This window comes from Ambystoma mexicanum, chromosome 7p (assembly GCF_040938575.1).
Source record: "Ambystoma mexicanum isolate Mex_15411 chromosome 7p, UKY_AmexF1_1, whole genome shotgun sequence".
NCBI lineage: Eukaryota > Metazoa > Chordata > Amphibia > Caudata > Ambystomatidae > Ambystoma > Ambystoma mexicanum.
The window spans coordinates 194,785,712-194,809,073 of NC_090939.1; the positions used below are offsets into that span (position 1 = coordinate 194,785,712).

Consider the following 23,362-nt stretch of genomic DNA (forward strand, 5'->3'; position numbering starts at 1 on the left):
GCTCAGTAATAAGTGGCAACGGATACTGGTTCTTCACCGTGACTTTATTAAGGGCGCGGTAGTCCACACAGGGGCGCAGATCCCCTTCTTTCTTTGGCACAAAAAATATTGGGGAGGCCGCTGGTGAACGGGACGTACGTATGTGTCCGAAACGTAAGGCGTTGTCAATATAGCTCCGTAGATGTTCTTCCTCCTTCTGTGTAAGGGAGTAAATTCGACCATGGGGAATTGTTGCTCCAGGTATCAGGTCGATGGGGCAGTCATAGCATCTGTGTGGGGGCAGTCTTTCTGAAAGTCCTTTGTTAAACACATCAGAAAATTCCTGGTATTCCAAAGGGAGGACCGAAACGGGGTTAGATGACGTGGCGTTGATAGAAGGGAGGCAATCTACCATCGCTAGACAAGGGGACAATACCGCTACATTACGGGACGTAAAGCACCTCTGTATACAAAAAGAGGAGGAGAACCGTACAGTTTGTTCAACCCAGTCAACTACAGGATTGTGTTTTTGCAACCAAGAAAGCCCCAGAATGATGCCAAATTGAGGGGCGGTGATAAGGTCGAAAGTGATGGATTCCGAATGTCCTTGTAATGTGGACATTTGTAGTGGACCTGTTTGATCCGTCACATGTCCAGATATTAAACGTAACCCATCTACCGCATGTATTTCCTCAGGTCTTGCTTTAGGAAATATAGGTAGTCCGTAACGTTTGGCCAACTTAAGGTCCATATAATTCCCGCTAGCCCCTGAGTCTATCATTACCGGATTGGAAAAGGTAATGACGCCGGGAGCCGTAAAGGACATAGCAAGGTAAACATGCGAAGACGGAAAACACTCACCCGGGCCTGGGATCATTTGACTCGTCCGGAAGGCCCGGTTCAAGGGCGAGTCCTGGCATTTCCCGACGACTTAGCGGGTCTTTTAGGACACAGACGGATGTAATGACCTGACTGTCCACAGTAGAAACATAGATTATTCACCACCCGCCTTTCTCGTTCAGTCTTGGACAATGGACCCCTAATTGCCCCGATTTGCATAGGTTTAGCTTCTCCCTGAGAAACAGGTGTGCTTCCATCTGGTCGAGGGGTGTTGCGAATATCGGGATAGCGACGTTCGCCACGTCTTTGCCGGAGTCGAGCATCGACTTGTAAGACTAAGTTTAGCAATTCGGGGAAGCCAGATGGAAGAGCAGGTACCACTGATAGGGCATCTTTCAGGTCGTCTGACAAACCTTTATAAAACACAGCCGATTTCTTCTGTTCTGGCCATGTGGTTTCAGCCGCTAATTGATTAAAACGGGCAAGATACGTCAAGAGATCCGACTTGCCTTGACTAATAGCCAAGAATTCCAGATCCGAGGACTGTGCTTTATATCTCATATCAAAAACACTGTTCATGGCTTGGATTAATCTATCGAAATCATACAGAGCCGGGTCATCTGCTTCTAGCAATGGATTAGCCCATGCTGCAGCAGTGCCACCCAGATGGAAAAGAACAAATGCCGCCTTTGTAGTAGCATCAGGAAATGCCAAGGGACGACAAAGAAAATGAAGGCGACATTGGTTCACAAAGGCCCATACATTTTGGGATCACCCAAAAAGCGTTCTGGTGGGGCCAAAGGGAATGGCCCAGGGAGGACTACTGGAGCTGGAGCCGGAGATGGTACAAGTGGTACAGGAGGAGGCGCCGCAGCGCGGCGTCACCGAATTCCTCGTCATGGGGTAAGGGCTGCACAAAGCTCTGTAAAACATCCATGCGTTGATGTAATGTTGCATGTGCTGATGCCATATCGGTACGAAGAGCAGAAAAAGCCTGCATGAGGGCTGCCAATGGGTCCGATGCAGCCTCCATAACCGAGAGACGGTTAAAATTGAGGCTCCTAAATCTGTCACAGCCTAGGTATGGTATCCCAGTTGCCACAGATACTACTCTCCCAGTTATGGAAAAGTATCCTTCTGTCTTCGAACACGAAAGTCTCTAACGTGATATGCCAAAGACTTCCCCCCCAAGAGCTCAGCCTACAATGAATCTATTCCACCTGTCAGGCTGAGGGCTTGAGTGAAAAGGCAGGAGCAGACTCAGCAGAGCTAAAGGAGGGAAGAACAGAGCAGACGTTCAGAATGCAGCCAGGTATTGCCGAATTAACAGCAAACAACACCCCCCAAGTACCCACTCTTACCTGTTCCGTAGCAAAAATGTACCAGTAACCTACTAGTAATGGACAAAGAGGGGAATTCTTATATCAACGATGAAGGAGGAGTGCGTCAGTGCCTCAGGACCTCAGTGCTGCAAAGCGTCCCAAGAAGATATCCACCGTGTTCCAAAGTAGACTCAGCAAAGCGTCCCAAAGAATATCCCAAAGTGATCCAAATCGATTTCAGCAAAGCGTCCCAATATGTCCAAAGCAATCCAATTGTATATTCAGCAAAGCGTCCAAAAAATACCCATAACTTAAAAGAATTCAGCAAAGCGTCCACATTAAACAGTGTCAAAAAATGATTGTTGAAGTAAACAAAATTAAGGGCAAAGGAAATAAGCGTTACTTCATGCTAGTTCCTTTATTAACGTGCTCGAGTGAAAAAAGCGTCACAGCCAGAGGACTTTAACAAGTGGAGGTCGAGATGCAAGCCGAGTTCAAGGATTCCGGGGAAATCAGTCGAAGAGGGGCGGGCATCGGAAACAGGAAGGAAAGGGCAGGGGCGAAGGCTTGGATTCAGCACAGGATTCAAGATCAAACAGGAGTCAGGAAACAACGCTCGAAACTAACACAGTTTAGGAGCGCTGGGCACTCGAACAGACAGTATTAAATACGGTCTTCAGAAGACACGGCAACGTGGTGCGTGCGTGTCACGTGACTAACATAGTAGGAAGATGGGAATTGTAGTTTAGTGGGTTCTGTGTGTTGAAGAGCGCTCATATAAACGCCATGGTAATTTCCAACAAGAACGGGATGTGACAGCTGTGCTGCAAATCCCCCTGTCTTTATAGCAGAGCAAGGTTGGGGTATCAATGTGGTGTGTGTTCTTGGTTAGCAGTAGGAATTCGGTCTTGGAGGGGTTGAGCTTCAGATGAGCACTGGACATACAGGACTGGATCAAAGTGAGGCAGGCCTTGAGCCTGCGGATGACTCCAACAGAGGATATCTCAAGGTAGAGCTGTGTGTCATATGAGTCTTGGTGGATGTGGATGCTGTGTGGAGCTAGGACTGTTCTGAGTGGTTCTATGTGGAGTTTGAAGATCAAGGGGGAAAGTGATGGGTAGATTTAGTGATCTGGAGGAATCCGTATAGATGAATTGGTAGTGGTTAGCTATGTAGGATTGGAACCAGTTGAGGACGTCTTGCTGTTCCACATGGAGTGATGTAGAATGCCAGTGAGTGTCTGGTGGCCTACTGAGTCAAACGCTGCTGAATGGTCGAGGAGATGTTTAATTCCTATATAAAACCAATGTGCGATCTCCTATCCTCACTTGGGTGTCCGTTTCGCAAATTATGCAGACAACACCCAGATTGTGATAGAGCTGTCAGGCCTTCACAGCAAGGATCTAGAAATGGTTAGGCAATTTTTATGCCAGATAACTTTGGATGGCGAAAAATTCCCTGGCCTTCAACAACAAGAAAACTGAATTGCTCATCCTGTGTACACCGGTCAAACCTAATCATGTTGATTCCTCCAATAGTAGTTTTTGTATTGCAGGCAACACCATTAAGGTTTCTGATTATATGAAAATCCTGGGGGTCAATTTTGACTCCCATCTTTCATTTAAGAAACACGTTCTTTTTCTTAAATCTTCTGCCTCCTCCTATATTCGCTTACTATGGTAAATTTGTGCATACCTCTCCGAGTCCAACCGGGCCATGATTGAGGCTGCCATTATGAATACCAAACTGGACTATTGCAATAGCCTGCATATTGGTTCCCTCCAGGCAAATGTAAAAAACGATTCAGAATGTTACTGGTGTTTGCAGATGACTACACTAGTTGCCTGTTAGTCAAAGAATCAGATTCAAAGGCACCATGTTAGTCCATAACTGTCTGACAGGTAAAGCCCTGAATTACCTGTCAGCCAGAATTTCTAGAGTTCCCTTTTGGCAAACTCTTTGTTCCAACAAAGACATTCTTCTACAGCAACCACAAGTTCTGCTGAAGATGATTGGTGGCTCAGGCTTTCATGCCTGGACCCCGGATCTCTGCAACCAGCTTCTGTCTGCTCTTAAGGGCTGCAGGTCAACTGCCCAGTTTAAGAAACAACTCAAAACACATCTTTTTGATCTGGGCTAGGCCTTTCCCTCACTCTACCGACCTAGATTCCTCCTTCTGATAATTGCTTTTTTGGTTAATTGTTGTATCTGTCTTGTGAGTGCTTTGAGGCCTATCAGTGGCGCAATATAAGAATCAGATAGATAGATAGATAGATAGATAGATAGATAGATAGATAGATAGATAGATAGATAGATAGATAGATAGATAGATAGATAGAACCACCTGCACTAGGGAGACAACAAGGGAATCAGCAAAATAACAATATTCAACTGAATAGGAAAATTAGGACCTGCATTCTCCAACACCAAAACCAGGGACAATAAAACAATAAAAGCAAAAAAGCACCACTGAGACCAACACACAACACTGTTAGGTGACCAGAACCATAGTAGGCAAAATACAAAAATGAAAATGAAAATCAGACTCTATGGAGATCATTTTCAGTTTGACGAACTGATAAGTAAAAGCACCTTTATGCATTCACTTGATGGTGCACCTCGTTTTCCTGACTTTGTACATTGGAGAGGAGGGATGGTACATAATTTATGTTTTCGCTGCTCCCTTCCCCCTCAACCATAGAAATACTCCAGCATTTGTGCCAGCTTGGATTTTCATGCGACGCAAAAGCTGGGGATTCCGATGAAGTACACGGGCAGAAGGACTACATAGGAATTGATTGTAAATGATGCCTGCAACGCGTGCATGGCAGGCAGCATTTACTCCGATTTCATGGCGGAGTGCAAAGGGGAGGGCAAAAGGCAGTGCACACACTTGCATGTATAACTGTTATTTCCGGACCGCCCGATCTCGAGTCCTGCATCACGAGATGGTGCCGGTGTTTCCACTTCCCCATTCTCATTGAGTCCTGGATTTACCGAATTCCGCCTCGGGAATTCCCGGGACACCAGGGTCGTAATGCCCCGATAATTCTGGGAATCACAGAGGTGGAATGGTAAAACGAGTCCGGCGGTAACTGAGCCGGAAAAACCAGCAGGTTACCGCCGGACTCGTAATGAGGCCCATTGTCTTTTAAATAGCTAATATTTTAAAAACACCAACCAATTATGTGTTGGGGTCTTCTAGTATAGTTCCCATATGGGTTTATCTATGCAGAGCTGTCTATGTATCTCACATGGGAAACATGGCATCTAATTAAAACTCATAATTTAGTGATATTTTAAAAATTGGAGGTATTTAAAATACCATATGTGTACGTTAAACACATATTCATAACGAGGCCTTGATAATTTGGTGACATGCAGCTGATTATAGCCAAGGTCTTAACATTCTCACTAGGGTGGGTTGCAAAACTAATTTCCAGTTCATGGCCAATGGACTTTATATTACTGACGCAACTGGGTCAGAATGGACACACCTGGATTATAGATCAGTATAGTGATTGATGGCCTCGAGGGAAGGCTTAGACAACTCTATAGTGTATTGTGTACAACTTGAAGATCTCTTATGTGATGTGCAACTGGTCATTGTACTTGGGATTGCTATTGACCTCTTGCCAGCCAAGCAGAATGTTCGGAGTGCAGTCCATAACTACTGGTATTGACTTCATGCTGAACTTTCTCCCTTCAAAAGGAGTCAGGGAAACAACAATGCAATATCTGTGCAAGATAAGTTTTATCAAGACACTACTCTCTGGGAGGATATTTATTTCACTAGAACATCCAGTTTAACACACTACAGAGAAACCTAAATCATTGAAACCCCCTTTCCCTTTCATTTAGAGAAACAGTGTTCTTTTACATTACACCCCGAGCGTGATCATTTTAAACCTGTTCCAGCTTAACCACGTTTCAATAAAAATGCCTAATTTCTGAAGACAACATTGTTTATCAAATGCTACAAATCGAAAAATGCATTTAATTTGCTCACACAGTTTGCTGTTACTGTTAATTACTGTTTTAACATGTTTTACTTCAGCACCAAAACTACTAAACACAAACTACTATTACCACTATGTGCTAATAGCCTTATAGACTTCAGGAGGGGTCATTATCGCATTGTTCCCCCCCATGCATGGCACTCTGCGCTTGCTGGCAGATCCTTATCCCATGGTAATGATGCCCCCTCGGTCTATAAGGCTCTAAGATTATTGAACGCAAGGGTTGAACGGGAACATTAACTCCTTGTGTTAACTCTCAACTTGGACAATACTGGACTATAAAGAATCGACCCAAAAGCTCTTTCACTTCAAAGTTCTGATAGTCAACGTGGATTCAAATGGGATCACAGTAATTGTAGTGTGATTCTTCAGAAATTGTTTAGACAAGGTGCAATATCACTATCGCTCTAACTTATCTATGGAGTGGTAGCGAATGTGTGATTACACCCTTGGATACCTTGAACAAAGCCATTAAGATGGCCGGGTCTACCTACAAACACAGCACATAGATTTGGTGGATGAAAGCACTCTTGGATTGGTAAGAGATGCCATCTGGCTGCTAATGAACCTTTGAGGTTCTTAAAAGAGGATGACTCAACACTGATCAAATGCATTGAAACTCGCACTCAATATAGGCATTCACATTGAGCGGGAACCAGATGGAATTAAAGACATAACAAACATCAGTAATTTTGTATAAGTCAGGACTTGAAACAGTTTTGGTGTATGGTAGCTTGTGTGAGGGGTTGGAGAGGCAGACACAAAGGTGTAATGTTTTCAACATTAGACATCTTTATTAAAACAAAGGGGTTGGATAAAGGCCTTTCTGTCCCTATCCTAAACAGAGTTTCTCTGCCTAGGAAACTAAAACTAAATATCAGTCTTTGCTTCATCGTCAAAATTATGTAAACTGTCCCTGTGTCCAAAACATATCTGACTCTCACATTAGAAATTAGTAACTAAAAAGTGCAAGGAAAAATGTCTCTGATCTCTGTTTAGTAAATGGTGTTCATATGTAAAGCAAATAGAAAAATCCAACAAAAAGGGTTTCTTCCTACAAAAAGTCCCTCGATCCCGAGGGTGGTTGCCTTCCCCTGGATTATTTCAGGAAGCATGGTGAAAGTGTCTTTTTCAAACAATGTTTCCTTAAGGATGGCAGGAATGTCTCTTCCATACAACAACTTCTCAAGGCTGGCAAAAGTGTCTCTTTTATACAAACATTTCAAGGAGGGCAAAAGTGTCTCTTCCACGCAATACATTTCTAAGGATGGCAGAAGTGTCTCTTGTATACAAATACAACAACTTCTTAAGGATGACTTCCTGGTATACTCTACTGCCAGGAATCCTCCGGTAGATTATTTAGATCTGCTGGCATGCTCTCTTTTCACAATGTCTTCTACTTTCATATAATTTAAATTGATTACCGGGTGTACTCCCCTGCCAGTGCCAGGAATCCCCTTCTTGGTTTTGTAGATCCCCTGGTATAATCTCCAACCAGGTATCTTTCCCCCAAAGGCTCACTGCCGTATGTTTTTCGTTTATCAGGACGTCTTTCAATGTTCTCTCTGTCTTTCAGTATAGCCAGCTGTATTCCTCCACTGTCTATATTTCATTGGCTTTAGATACTACTTGTTCCAACTTTCCCGATATTGATATTTCATATATGGAGACTTGTTCAATGTCTTCATTAACATTCATCTGCTTGTAATAACATTTGTTTCTATTTTACTTGGTAGGCAGTCAAAATGAGTTCTTAATTGTTCAGATGCCTGTCTGCACACTCCAGGGTCCCCACCATCGCTGGATAGACTCACCGGTTTCTGATAGCGTTTCCAAACTGTGGCACATTGCTGCGGCAATGGCCTCACTCGGGGATGGCGTCTCCCTCTTTGCAGACCCTCTTTCAGCTCTCCCGCTGGCTCCACATTCACTTGCCAGTGAGCTGCTGCTGTTTGGTACGACTGCATCCTCGACAGCTTTGCTGCTGCTGCCGACTCCTCAGCGGCTCTCCCCTGGTGCCTGCTATGCTTCCATGGGTCTTCCACCACTCCTGTAGGTACTGCTTACAAGCGGCATCTTGAAAGCACCTGTCTTCTTCAGCAAAGTGCATTCCCGTGCATCTGCCTTCACCTGCTGTTCTGCTTCCCGCTTTGCCAGCACTACTTCTCTCTTCTCTGACCTCAGTTGAAGCAGTAAGCTATTTTTAAATGTCCCGCACAGCTGAGCCTCATTGTAACAACTAGCCTGCATGTTTAGCTTGGGGTTCTTTCAATCCATGTTAACTCCTTCTGCCACTTCCTCTTCTCAGTACTTAAGCCATTATGGGAGTTGGCATGCATAGGATTTTTGTTTAGAATAAAAACATCAGACACAAAGGATGTTAAATGTGTGTTATGTGTATTTGTGGTATGAATGACTTTCTGCTCAGAATGGCAGCATGCCATCAGCAGTTTAGGTGTAATGCTTTCTTCAAAAGGGGTGGGAGTATCGCATCTCTCCTAATAGAGTCATCACCTCCGCCCGGTAGTTATCCCCGCCCTCATGATGCCCCCTCATAATACCAGCTCCCGGGTCAGTATAAGGTAGCGGATGCCCACCTCAGGCCATAAGTGGGGCGGGGGGAACTATCATTCGTGACTCTGCATGATTCATCACACTTGTGACACAGTTTCTAACCCAGCTGATCTTGTGATAATTTGGAACATGTCTGGCTCACAATGGTTTAATCACTACTGGAGAGTATATGTAATGTAATTGTCATTTGTATAGCGCCTTTTCCCATTTGCATGGTCTCAAAGTGCTGTAAGTTGCATGCCCTCGGGGGATCGAACTCCAGGTATGAGAAATTTGTCAGAGGAGGTTAGAATGCGTGTATGCATTTTAGCCAATAAGAAGGTGTGTAGGGGTGGCCAAGTACCCTCTAGCCACCCATGTCGAGATGGTATGTGGATGGGTGCTGGGAGGTATTCTGGACAGTATGCGAGCACAGAAGAATCATTGTGTGCTGCTAGACCACATTTTTGCCGTTTTGTGTATCTGCATTCATATGGCAGGGGTGTTGGGTAATGTGTCTTAGAGTAGTGTATGACAGCAGATGTGTCAGGTGAGTGGCCATGCCTTCAGCTATCTTCCATAAGCATGGAGTGTGATACGTACCCATGTGTCCTGGCTGGTTTCTTCTATTCCTATTTCTATAATATGTTACACTCCGGTGTGGAATACCTAGTATATTAAATAAATATTCAGGCAGTGATAAGATTTCTGGGAGAGTTATGCTCCTGAATGAACAGGTCCTGATGAAGTCCCAGTAGGCTTGAATAAAAATTGGCCCAATTAATGGGCTCCATTACAGATAAATGTCCTAGGATTGGAACTAATCACTAACCTGAAACATGGCCCCGCTGTGTTTAAAAGCTTTATGCTCTGACCGCAATTGCTACAGACCTCTGTAAGTGACATATCCCTGAAGACCCTCAGTAAATGTAGCTATAAAAAGCTCCTCAACTCAGTTGAAGATAATAATACATTGGCCCTCATTAAAAGTCAGGCAGTGGACCATGGTGCTATTAGCACCATGGTCCATGCCGGATTCCGCCATGGTGGATAGCGGAATTACCACCCCATTCCAAGGTGAGTGGGGCGGTAATTCCCCATTCACCATTTGCCCTTCCCCATTCCCATTTTTGCCCCATAGGGCATAATGGGGATGGGGAAGGCGCTAATTACGGCACCGTAAATTACAGTGCCGTAATTAGCACCAAGGTCGCTTAGCGCCTTGGACTTGCCTGCAAAAAGCAGGCGTTAAAGTGTGAGTCAGGCGTTAAGGTTTAACGGCGCCAAATGCGCCGTTAAACCCTTAACACCTGACTTGTAATGAGGGCCATTGTCAGACTCTCGACTTGGTTTTGATCTATCAATGAGTACAACACAGCAGTGTTTGGACCTTTCTCCAATAGCAGACAAGCGATGTATGATTAAGAAAGGTTGTCTGTGCTTGCTTTTATGTACATATTAATTGCCTTTGATAACATTGAAATTAAACTATTAAGATCAGCACTATGGGAAATGGGTATTATGGATCAGGTATTGAGTACTATGGTGCAGTTTTGTACTGTGACTAGGGATTATGGGCTGTGTGGTAGAGGAGGTGAATGCATGGATACTTCTAGTAATACCCGGGGGGTAGGGGAGGCGATGGGTGGCAGCTTGGCTGTGTACTTTCACCTTTTCTATGTCATTGCTGTTTAGTTTGTATTTGGCTGGTTTAGAATCATCTTCCCTTTTGACCTTGACTGACAGTGCCTCCAGAGTCATTTGTAGGATGATATCATAAACTTTACTGGTCAGCAACACGTGATAGTTCAATAAACAAATCGCATAATATTATAAAATCACATTATAAAAACATGCACATGATATGTTGAAATCCAGCAGATAAAACCCATCATTACACTTAAAATGAAGATCACCCTTGTACTTTCCCTCACCTTTCGCTCCTGTGCTCTTGATACCATAATATGTTACTTCTCCATGAACCTTACACCTTCTTATTACCTTCCTGGTCCACCATAAGCTCTAGAGTACCACAAAAGCCAGCATAGCACTAACATTACTGTGTGCCCAGACCAAGCCTTCCAAGAGACATCTTACCTGAGCCTTTAAGAGCTATAAAGTACAGAGTTATATAGGGAGCAAAGGGGCCAGAAATGGGTGATGGACTTAATAGAACTTTCGCAATCAGACGCACCCTCTGAGGACTCTAAATCCCTCCATGTCCCTCATGTCACCTTAAAGGGAGGGTACTGATGCAGAATCTAATCTAGGAAGACACATCTGCAACATGCATAATATCCGAGTATGCTTCACATCCTCTCTCCACTTCCAAACCAAAACACTGGCACTGCCTCCCATGCAAACATGATTTCTCTAAGAGAGACTGAACTTTCTTCCCCCAGTCTCTATCTTTCAGGGACTTCAAATCAGAATTCTATATTTCTCCAGTGGATGTCCAGTTAAGGCCAGATGCAAAGCCATCCTATCCCACCTAATTGCATTACCCAACCAGGATTTCCATGCCCAGGCAGGAATAGCATTTTGCAGAAGTTATGTTTAGAAATAGTAGGGCCCAGAACTGCCCAGATTCGCCCTCAGAAGAACAAGGGTTTTGGCTCAAGCCTGTCAGTGTTATCCATTACACTTACGTCCTCATGTGTTTCAACTGGGGAAGTTGGCAGGAGAATGTTGGGAAATGATTTTAGACAGGCATCCTCATCTTTCTCGAGTTGAGGACAACTTCTTAAACCCCACATTTCGACTGCATATTAAGCCGCTGCCACTGCCTTTGCCCAATATGCTTCCAGGGCAGAAGAAATGAGGTGGGTTCAAAAGATATGGAAAAATTAAGCATCCCACCACAACTTGTCTACACACTAGAGAACTTTTTTCAACCTTGGATACTGGGAGTTATTAACAGAGAAACAGATGCCCGGGTAGTCAAATTGCTTGACTTGTTCGAGAGTTGTTACCCATCGAATAATGGGATGTTTCTTTTTTTTTTCTTCCCATCATGTGCTCTTTCTTTGTCAATATACTTGAAACCCTGCAGTAACTTCCTTGGTCCATTTTCAGACTTAAAAATAATCACTGCGTCATCCCAAAAAAGAAGCCGAAGCAGGATTTAGACATCCTCCACTTTAGATAGGTCTCCAGTTTTCCCCAAGCAGATTTAATTATCTAGTCTCTGCTGATGATGTATTTCTTATAGGTCAGGTACTGTATGCCTTACAAAAGGTGATATATGGATAAGCTGACTCTATGGAAAAGCGTACAATGACAGTGACTGTTCTTAAATCGGTTCCTTGTGATTTAATCGTCTGCTGTTTCATCGCAGGGTTTTTTACCGCTGATTTTTTTCAAAATAAATCATCAAATTATTTTTTTTTGGGGAGTTACCCACCCAAACCCCCCATCGCCTTTAAGTATTTTTAAATCCCCGTACAACCACAACCAATTTATATAATTTTTAAACCCCCCCCAAAAAATTTGATGATTTTTTTCCGAAAAGAAATCCGCAGCAAAAAACCCTGCGAAAAAACATCCAGCGATGAAATTACGTCATACCCTTAAATCTCCAGTCATGGCTTTTCACAAAGGTAGAAAGAGAGTCCCAGTTTACAGTAGTACTGTCACACCATTAATAAAGCTCAAGGCCTTTTATTTACTTGGGTCAGGTTTTCAAAGGTTAATGACTGCAAACACCAAATAGTGTAGTTGCCTCTACAGGCCAAACAAGCCAACTCAGGGATTTTACAGTTTCGATTTTCTGATACTGTTTGTACAGTATTGCCACCTCTGAACATGTATGACGTGTAGTCAGGTGGCATCTCTCACTATGCCACTGGAACGTTTGCAATTTTGCCTTTAACGGTGATCACGAGAAACACAGTTTAGTTTTTTACATCTAGTTGGGGACGAGGGAATATACGAATGCTGAGCTATTGTATTATCAGACGTTTGTAACTGCTTTAGTTCATTAATTACAACGGGTGGCTGTTCTGAGAATGGCTGCAAATTTGGCAGAGAAATTAGGCGGTTCTTAATAGATTTAAACTGGTGGATCTACTATCTTTCGATTGAGCCAGCGGATTGCTCATGTAAGGACTACTCTAAGCGATTATCTATTTCTTTGAAAATGTAGATGGTTTGATTATGAAATCTAAGAAGGTTGTACTACATACCTTTCTTCAAAATAGGAAGGTGTCTTATCCATCGTCGAGTCACAGAACCCCTAATAAAAGTTCATCAACCTTTTATGAATTTAACTCCAAATACTATTAATTATCTCTCATGGCTTCACAATATGCATTTAAGGAAACATTTCTATGTGATTTTCTCTAGTTTTTGAGTGGTAATTTTGGTCAGCCTCATTTTGGTAGTTGGACCTCTTTTTTCATGGGGGTGTACTCCCATAGCCCCCTTCCCATTCTATGCTCTTCCACCTCCCCAATTCTTAATGTTATTGTGATACATTTATTCTTTATATCGTTAGACAAATATCTTGTAAACACATATCCACATTGCCAATGGTTGTTTTATAAATGGTATCTTGTGTGTGAATGGTTTGGAACAGTCTGTCTGTATAAATTGTGTATTTTTGTAGATTTGTCTGAAATAAAATGTTTACTTCTACTGCACTCACAAAAATATGTGCTAAAGAACCAACTGAAAATGTGAAGAAACTGCTGTTTCAATACCTAAATCAAACAGGGACTTGCAGGTTTATTTCATATCCATATCCCACAATTCTGTGTTTCCACAGCAGTATTAACAGTCCTTCATTGGTTTACATTTTGAAACAAGACTTTATCATGTTGTTCTGGTTTTGACTAAATGCTAATCACCTTTCTTCTTTGTGTGTTGTTGAAACTTTTTTTCTCTTCTGTTTTGTAGATTTTACCAACCGTGAGAGAGGATTCTGGATTCTTTTCATGCCATGCAATTAATTCTTTTGGGGAGGACCGAGGAATAATTCAGCTAACTGTGCAAGGTAAGGTAGAGGTTGGATGTGCAATAAATACTTAAAAGGCACTACATACAGTAGAGCGTTATAGATGGGCTGCCATTGAAGCAAGGCGGGCCAGTGTGTTCAACATCATTTTGGTGAAATTGTTAAATGTATTTGCGTGGTCCCCAAAATCACAATTGTTTTGTAAAATTATCTCTTGTAATCAAATATTTACAGAGATTCCATGAAAGATTAAAATAGATAGATGCTGATCAACGCGATTCATAAATGACAGCCTTTGAGATGGGCACGATTCAGATAGACCAGATCGGTGTCCACTCTGGTGGCAACATGGTAGCATGACCCTTCATCTTTCTGAAGTCAATAAATTGAGCGCCATTAATGTGGGTATCAGTAAATCTGAAATTTGCATTGTAATTGATAACCAACGATTATACATTTTGTTTCACTTATTACCACAGTACCATGTCAAGTACAGGTGAAGTTCCTATGTCAATTTACAAAAATATACTCTAGACATCTGCATGCCTGTATATGTTAAGAATGGTTACCATTATAAAATTACCTTTATAAACATTGGCATTCCAGAATCTGCCACATATGTTAAACTTCATCTGAATCATTGTATTTGTTCTATCTAAATCTTAATATCTTGCTTGATATACAGAACCCCCTGATCCTCCAGAAATAGAAATCCGAGAGGTGAGAGCACGCAGCATTGCTCTACGGTGGACTATGGGCTTTGATGGAAATAGCCCGATTACAGGCTACGATATAGAATGCAAGAACAAATCAGGTAAGCACTGAATACAGACGAGATGAATGCCATTGTTTTCATGTTGGGTTATCATCATAAAAGATGCTTAAATTCCTTTCTGGTCACGACAGTGGATTTTGTAATAGCGCAGTAAAGGCAACATCTAAATAGCAGTGAATGTTTTGACAATCAAGAGCTTGCTTGAGGGCCGTATGTAATGCCAAGGTGAAGGAGCAAACATGTCAAGGTGTTCTTGCAATTCAAGTTTGAGCGATCTGCCACTTAACTGTTTTTACAGATCAACATCCTTTCTGAAGTTACGTTCCCTGGAATCCTGGCTATCGTAATCAAATCCGTTGACTGGTTACAGTAGCTTGTGTGTCCATGCTGGAGTCGTAGGGCATCTGATGATGGACCTTGAGGCCAGGTGTTAGGTAGTTCCAGGTCCCACACAGGAATTCTTTGAGAACAACAGAGGTGCCATCCTCTGTTTGCTGCGGCAACTCAAGTTTCTTGGCAACTTCTAGCTGGTGAGGATTCCCTGAAAAATCAGACACTAATGTTGCCCTCATCATATCAATTTGTAATCATGTTCAGCATTAGTGAATGTATTTTATGCCAGAGGAAGAAACAATGAGCACGTTACAAAATCTGATATTCTTTGTGGAAAGTAAGGCACGTGAAGGCGCATTAGAGAAGCACTATCCACTAGCTCCAAGGTCTTATTATAAGCGTGCATCATATGCTGTACCCCTTAATTCTCCTTGCACGCCAACGCATCACAAGAAGACATTAACTAAAGAACATATACAAAGACACTCCATTTCTTAACAGTTGATTTTCCTCACTGCCCTCCAGATGCTAGTGTCTCTAAAGTGCTCAGTGGTAGGGATTCTGTAATGAACTATTGACCCTATATTCTCCCAATTATCATTTAGAAAATTGGGGGGTTTTGTTGCTTTTCCCCTTCCCCTGTTACGCCTCATGGGTGGGATCCCTAATACTTTTTTCCCTCTCCACACACACGTAGACCATGCAGTAACACAAATGTATCACCTCGGGGTGAGGTTCAGAATCCGCTAATGCCGACCGCTGTTTGGGATTTAGATTTCTAAAATATTTTGGGGAAATTATTCCTGGAAATAAAGGGCTGTTTGGTGGAATGAGGTGTAGAGAGAAGTACACCCTCACTATTCAGGTCCAAGTGTTTAATTAAGATGAAGACAGAGATGATGTCACTCTATCCAACTAATGTTGCAAAGCCTAAATAACCTGTGTGATTACATGTGTTAACCCAATGAAATGGACAACATATATTAACACAAACAAGTTTGTAGATACAATGTACACAACAATACATATCCAAATTTTAGAACAATGGTTTCCAAATGAATGAGAACATGACCCTACATGTTTCAATCCCCTTTCTGGTGTGGGATTTTCATCAGGGGCAAAGAGAATCGAGGCTGATGACAAAGATATCTGACAACATAATAATGAATGGAAAACAGGTGTAAGCTAAATGTAAGCCTCAGAAGAGGACATATTCATCTGAGCAAATGTAAAAGTAGTACAATATTTAGCATGAGAGGAGGGGGTGCTGTTGAGCAGCCAACGGATGCAGACGTAGTTCTCGGCTGCTCCGTCTGGGCTGCCCGTAATCCTGCAAATATCCTGCATTATCCCAAATGAACCTCGTAAAGATATTATTCCCAGGAAGCAGTGAGGACCGACAGCATCCTGATGAAGATTGGGTGAAAATTGGGGCTGCCTTGTGGTAGAAACTCGAACCAATGGCTGAGGTGGCTCTGCGCGGGAGTGAAGCTGAACGACGGCGCCAAAGCGAACTGGGCTGGCCGCAGAAGGGCAATACCGCCTCCCCCGACTGGGCGTCAGAGAACGCAGAGAGGATCCATCCCTCCGCAGCTCCGGCAGAGCCAAGCGAAGCGTAGCCAAGCAGCAGCGGCCTCGAAGAGAAGGAGGTGCAAACCGCAGGAGATTGGGCGGACATAGAGGCACCCTACCCCAACGAAGGAGCCTGAAGCGGCGGACCCGCCGATCCCCTCTAACCCGGCCTGCTCCAAGGGGCTGAGGCGCGGCACCAAAGAAGGACCAGACGCAATCGAATTGCATTACAACTGCCTGCGGTGGACCCGGGGGCCGCTGATCCGGACCTTCGCGACCTGCGGGTGCCAGCCCCTGTGGTCCTGCTGGGTTGCCTCTGAGGGCGTGAGGTGTGGCAGGAGCGAGGACCCGGACGGTCCCCTAACAGCCAGCAGGACTCCCTGGGGCCCGGGACTTCGGATGCCATAGGCATCCAGACAGCCACTCTATCCTGCCTGGCAGACGGCGCGGGTCCGGGCGGGGAAGCCCAGGCCCCCACGGAACCAGGAGAAGCGCATCCAATTGGCAGCAACCTCAGGGGGTGGGAGGCAAGGAGTGCAGGGGAATAAGCGGTCGCAGGAACACCCTGCCCATACTGGGGAACCTGAAGTGGCAGACCTGCCAACCCTTTTCGGTCCGGTGTGCTCCTGGGGGTCGAGGCGCGGCAGAAAGGTAGGACTGGGCACAATCGGACAGTGTCCCAGCTGCCTGCACCGGAACCTGGGGCCGCTGACCCAGACCACCGTGGCCCCCGGGCCCCATCCCCCTGCGGTCCTACTGGGGTTCCTCCGAGGAAGTGAGGTGGGACAGATGTGAGGACCCAGACGGACCCCAGAGGTCTCTGGGGGTCGGGACCCGGGCCGCTGCGGTCATTCAGGCCGCCATTTTCTTCTAACCCAGCGGAACACACGGGCTGAGACTGGGAAGCCCCTGCACCAGCATACAGGAGCCTTAGGGCAGCCACAGCAACAACACAGTGTGGACACCAGACTGAGGAGTGGTGGGAGACCTCACGGATTGACCAGTGGGCAGTCGAGGCACACAATGACACTGAAGCAGTCAGGAAGAACTGGAGTCGCAGCATACAAGTAAGGGGGATACCCAGGACTTGGGAGAGGCATTGCCCTTGACATATCCCCTGCATAAACAGGGCTGGGGGAGGACTGGACTGGGGAAGACCGGGACTCGGCGGGACACAGTGTGGACAAGAAGAGTCTCAAAGCGTTAAAGAATCCATAGAACACATACAGGCATGGGGTCCCCTCCCCCCAGGGACCGAAAGCAGCCAAGGACATCAATAGTGACCCTGCCCCCCACCCCCTGACATTATCACGGTGTCCGTAAAAGCTCAGGACCCGGGATAATCACCAGGGCGACACTCCAGTTTCCACCTCCTGGACCCCTGGGGCGGAGACACCCCCTGAATGGTGCAACACATGCTCTGCAAAACTATAGCACAGAGCAAAATGGACAAGTACACCACGGCCATCCCTGCGAAGGTCCCCACCACCACTGACCACAGTGGGAGAGGCAATCCAACCTGTGAAATGGGCCATGCACTATCCCTCACAGACATAATGACCGGCATTTGGCAGTCAAGGACGTCTGTGGAAACAAAAATAGACGGACTATCCTCAGAGGTCTCCTTCCTCCGTCAGGACCTGAGGAACCGGTCATCCCACGTGGGGGAAACAGAACAGAGGATCTCCGATGCTGAAGATACGGCCCAGATAGTGGAGGAGCGGCCAGCACCGAAGACAGTAAAGGCTGCTCCAGGCGCAACAACCTCTGCATCCTTGGGCTACCCGAACGGGAGCAGGGCCCGTCCATGGAATTCTTCCTGGAGGACTGGCTTGCAGATCTAATGGCTCCCCAAAAGCTTTCAAAATATTTCTCCATTGAGAGGGTGCACAGAGTCCCCATGGGCAGACCGGTACCCAGAGCGCCCCCACGAACAGTAATAGCCAAACTTATGAATTACCCTGACCGGGACACAATCCTCCACATAGCGCGCTCAAAGGGCCCAATTGCATACAATGGGAATTGGATAGGCTTTTTCCCTGACTACACACGCGAGGTCCAAAAGGCCTTCCATTAATTCCACGATTCCATTAAGCGAAAACTGGCAGCACTAAGCATTAAATATGCGCTTTTCTTCCCAGCCACTTTGAAGTTGTATTACAACAACACGGTCCAGGTGTTCCAAAACCCGTAAGAATCGTGGGAATGGCTCGAAACCCAGGTTATATCCTCTCCGAGATCTAAAGACTGCACACCAGGAGGGGAGACCGGATCCGCCACCCCGATCCAGGGGCAAACACCCATCCCAAGTATGGACAGCACGGAAGATAATTCACCCGGGGGAAATGGAAAGACATTAGAGTCGTCGGGGCACAGGCGGACCTTCAATGAGCTGAGCGGTTCTGGGAGAGGGGGCTTATCGTTCTCCTTGCCCTTCCTTTCAGCCTAAACAGGAGACGCCTAACTCATGGGACACAAAAACTCAAACGGGCAGCCCAGGACGGACATATGGAGCAGCGATCTAACCCCCTGTTCAAGTTCTTATGGTTTATGGTTGTAGGTTTGGGCGACAGGTGCTTCCGTTGTGGGAGAAGTACAGGGTGGGGGGAGTTCATGGATGTTGGGCAACAAACACTGCAAAGCCTGATGCTAAGTTAACAGTTGTAGACGGCGCCAGTTGCGCCGGGATGAGAGATCGGACATTTCGGATACCAGAGAATATTTCAGTTCATAAAGTGAAACCTTCTGGTGGGGATGGGTTGGAGGGCGGCGGGGACTCAGTGGGGGGGCACCGGATGGGGGGACACATGGTCCATATGATCCTCCTTAATGGTCGACTGCATTCAGCACATTAACGGACCGCAAACCGGTCGGTTGTCCTTGCTGACCTGGAATGTGAACGGCCTTGGCTCAAGCATTAAACTGAAGTTAATATTGCAGTACCTTAACAGACACTCCCCAGGCGTAGCCTTCCTCACGGAGACCAATTTGGCGGGAACGGAATGTGGGTTTTTCAGGAGGTCCAACTACCCGCAGTCATATCAGGCAGGATTGTCAAGGGGCGCCTGGGGCACAATGATACTTTTTCACAAGCGGATCCTCTTCCAGGTTAAAAAGGTCTGAGCCGACCCTGGCATTCGATACGTGGCCATGTTGGGTGACCTATAGGGAGAGCGGTCGGGTCTTATTGTGGCATACGCACCCACTACACTCACAGGGGTCCTCCTCCACGACCTACAATCAATATCATGGGAGGAGAGAGCAGAAGTGTGGGCCCTGGGAGGGGAATTCAACAAAGTAATGGAGGTTGTCATGGATGGGTCACATAGGGGGGGCCACGACCCGAGAGGGCCAAACTGCGCTTTATAGATCCACTGACTCAACCGGGCTATTGGATACCAGGAGGTCTCTACACACAAACGAGTTGGAGTTCTCGTTCTACTCTCACGCGCACAAAACAATGTCTAGAATCGACTACATCTTCATCCACCAGAGCTCATCCCACAGACTTATAGCTGCGACCCTCCTGGCCAGGGGAATCTCAGACAAGTCTCCCCTACCAGTGACCCTAAAGAGCAAACAACAAAAGCCAGACACTATCGGGCGCCTGAACCCATACTACTTAGGGTTTCCAGAAATAGCTGAGGGGCTGACGAATAAATCCAACGAATACTGTGAGCTCAATGAGGGCTCTGTGGATTGTCCAATTACGATCTGGGAAGCCTATAAATCCGTCCTACGGGGAGAAGCTATTTCCTTGGTGACCGCCCATCAAAAAAACCACCCTCGGGAGCTTACAGAGGCGGAGGGACAGGTGTCTAAACGGCAGGCAAATTTCTTGGAACTAGGCACCGAGGCCTCACAGGAGGCCCTGGAAACAGCACAAGAAACCCTACGAAACTTGGCCCTAGACAACGCTCGGACTGCCCATTGATCGATTCGGAGCCAGATCTATGAACAGGGGGACAAGGCGGGGAAAACACTAGCTTGGCTGGAGAGGCGGGAACAACGTAAAGGATATGTCTAAATGATCCGAATGCCGGTCTTGGGGCTCCCCCGGGTGGGAGCCCCAAGACCGGTCACTCGAACTTCCTAGACAGGATTGTACTCCCGCGCCTCACCACGCAACAGAGGGATGCCCTTGACCTTGAGCTGACGGAGGACGAAGTACAACCAGCACTTATGCAGCTCCAAACGGGGACAACTCTGGGACCCAACGGGTTCCCTGGTGGAAACCTGGAAGCGCATCAGCGGTTCACTAATTATGTTCATGCATTGCATGTTCCTCCAGAGCAGAGACCTGGGCACCCTTCCCCCAGACCTTAGGGAGTCCATTATCGTGGTATTGCCCAAGCCGGGTCGACCCCCAGAGCAGTGTGCCTCATATAATCCATTCTAACTGATAAACGGGGAAGCCAAAATCCTCACCCGGGCCCTAGCCAACAGGTTATTAAGAGTGATAGAGTCCCTGGTCCACCCCGACCAGTGTGGATTGATGCCTAATAAGTCCACCCATATGAATTTACGCAGACTTCAGTTCGCTCTGAACGGCGCCCCTGAGATAACGGACCCGCTAGTCCTGCTAGCGGTCGATTTTGAGAAAGCATTTGATTCGGTGGGGTGGGACGCTCTGTGGAATATCTTAGAACGAATGAACTTTGGACAGGGCTTCATCTCATGGGCCAAGCTTCTATATGAATCTCCCGTCGCGAAAGTTAGAGTGAACGGTAGACAGTCTAAAGTATTTCCACTGAGGCAGTGGACTAGACAGGGCTGTCCCTTCTCTCCCCTGTTGTTCCTCCTTGCTATAGAACCACTCGCGATCAGGCTCTGTGCGGACAAAGATTGGTCGGGATTCATACGGCCCGGGGGTGGGGAAGACCGGGTTTCACTGTACGCCGATGATCTCATCCTTATGGACTATCAACGTTATTCCGGCCTCAGGGTGAACAACCAAAAAAAAGTGTTCTTTCCAATTCAAGGGGGGGCGAACATGATTCCCGACCCCTGCCCAAGCCCTGTTTCCATCCACGGTTTCAAGTATTTACGTATACAAATCAGTCCCTCGCTAGAGGAATTCCTCCAACTGAATCTGCAGCCTGTCTTGGACAGGCTTGCTACAGACATTTCCCACTGGCAATCTTTACTACTGTCCCTAATGGGCAGGGCCACATTATTCAAGATGTTATTACTCCGAGACTATTATACGTCCTACAGAGTGCCCCATTGCCCATTCCCCTGGGTATCTTTACAGCAATAGACAGACATATACGGACTCTCCTATGGAAGGGGAAACAACCTAGAATTGCTCTTAAAACACTGCAACGTTCAATTTGGGAGGGAGGGATAGGACTACCATGCATTTGCACATATTATCTAGCGGCACAGACAGGGGTGGTAATCGACTGGCTACATGGGAACACCGAATTCCCCACATCAGTAGGGAACTATCGGCTATGCACCCAAGATTCCCCCTCCAGGTCCTGTACGCTCCCCGGAACGAAACAGCCAGAACCCCACGCATGTCACTTCATATCCACCGTACATGGGAGGAAGCACATAAACACATCGGCTGGGGCTCCAGGACTACACTGGCCCAACCCCTATGTCACAATGCATACCTCCCCGAAATTCAAAAGATGGGGCCCCTGGGGCATTGGGAGAGGCGCAGGATGCATGCATTGGAACAAGTGATTCAGGGGGGACGCATGGTTGAGTTTGGTACCCTCAAGGAGCGCTTTGACCTGAGGCCTGGGGAGCACTTCAGGTACACACAACTCGCACACGCCATGAACGCTCAGTTTTTGGACTTGGGAGAGGTCACGCCTTGCTCCGCTCTAGAAATCAATGTCCTTATGAAGCGTATCCCCTCCAGGGTTACCTCCACGCTGTATCAGGCTCTCAACTCCTTTGGCACTCAAGAACTTACCACACTGAAGGAGAAATGGGAAAGGGACATAGATAGGCTGGCGCTGGAGGAATCGGTGGAAGCTTTGATGTTCCCTTGCGAAATAGGTATAGATGCAAAATTATGCCTGCTCCAGCTCAAGATATTGCATCGATCCTACTTTTCCCGCACCACGCTGGCTAAATGGAGTGGGGCGGCCGTGGGGTCCTGCCTTCGATGCAAGCACGAGAGGGGAACCTTCTTCCACATAATTTGGGAGTGTACTGTGGTACAGACTTTCTGGGATGGTGGGTGCCCAAGTACCGCTAGATCCAAAGTTTATCCTGCTCGGGATATAGGGAGAATTGGGCCTCACCAAGAATGAAAAACTGTTCATGGCAGTAGCACTGGGGGCAGGCAAGAGGATGATAACTGCAAATTGGGGGTCCGCTGCTGCACTGATGGTCTAATGAATTTACCAGATGTGCTTCCTTGGAGAGGCGAATCTACACAGCAAGAGGGTGTCCACACAAGTTTCAAAAGGTTTGGGTAAAATGGATGGACAATCAGTGAGACCCATTCTCTCTCACTCCTTTACACCCTTTTTTTTCTCTTCTTCTCTCTCCCCTCTTCCCCCGTCCCTATTGCCCGAGGCGACCCTCCGATCACCCATGATGCAGCTTCGACTGTAACATGACTTTATGCATTATCTAGTTAACTGCCTATTGCTCACCTCACCTGTTTGTTCTCTGCACTTGATAAAACTAATAAAATGTGTTTAAAAAAAAATAAATACCTGTATCGAGCTTTACTGTAACCAGCCCCCAGATGCCCTCGTGTTTGGCATGCTCTACAAATGCCTAAATAAAAAAATAAATTGTCTAACCCCCTCAAAAAAACACAAAAAATTAAGAAATATTTAGCATGAGAAACCAAACCCCTATACATAAATTCTACAAAGAATTAAGTACTTCCTGCTACGGCTACGATGCTGGAAGTAAATACAGGAAGGCAGAGCTGTGGGAAAGGAAGGGGGTAAGGGTATACTTAAATTCCAAGTCCATGCATGGCATTTCACTAGATGGGATACAAGAAAGAATTGCTATGTACTCACCCAGAGTCAGTTCC

At 46.0% G+C, this 23,362-nt stretch overlaps 1 protein-coding gene across 3 annotated transcripts in view; it reads left to right on the forward strand.

Moving 5' to 3' along the window:
• Window positions 1-23,362, forward strand: part of DSCAM (DS cell adhesion molecule) — a 1,793,910-nt gene that overhangs the window by 1,120,967 nt on the left and 649,581 nt on the right. For all 3 annotated transcript variants that reach the window (XM_069636048.1, XM_069636050.1, XM_069636049.1), the window contains exons 13-14: window positions 13,610-13,706; window positions 14,353-14,481. In XM_069636048.1, the coding sequence (XP_069492149.1) occupies window positions 13,610-13,706; window positions 14,353-14,481 (226 nt within the window). The remainder of the gene's footprint in view (window positions 1-13,609; window positions 13,707-14,352; window positions 14,482-23,362) is intronic.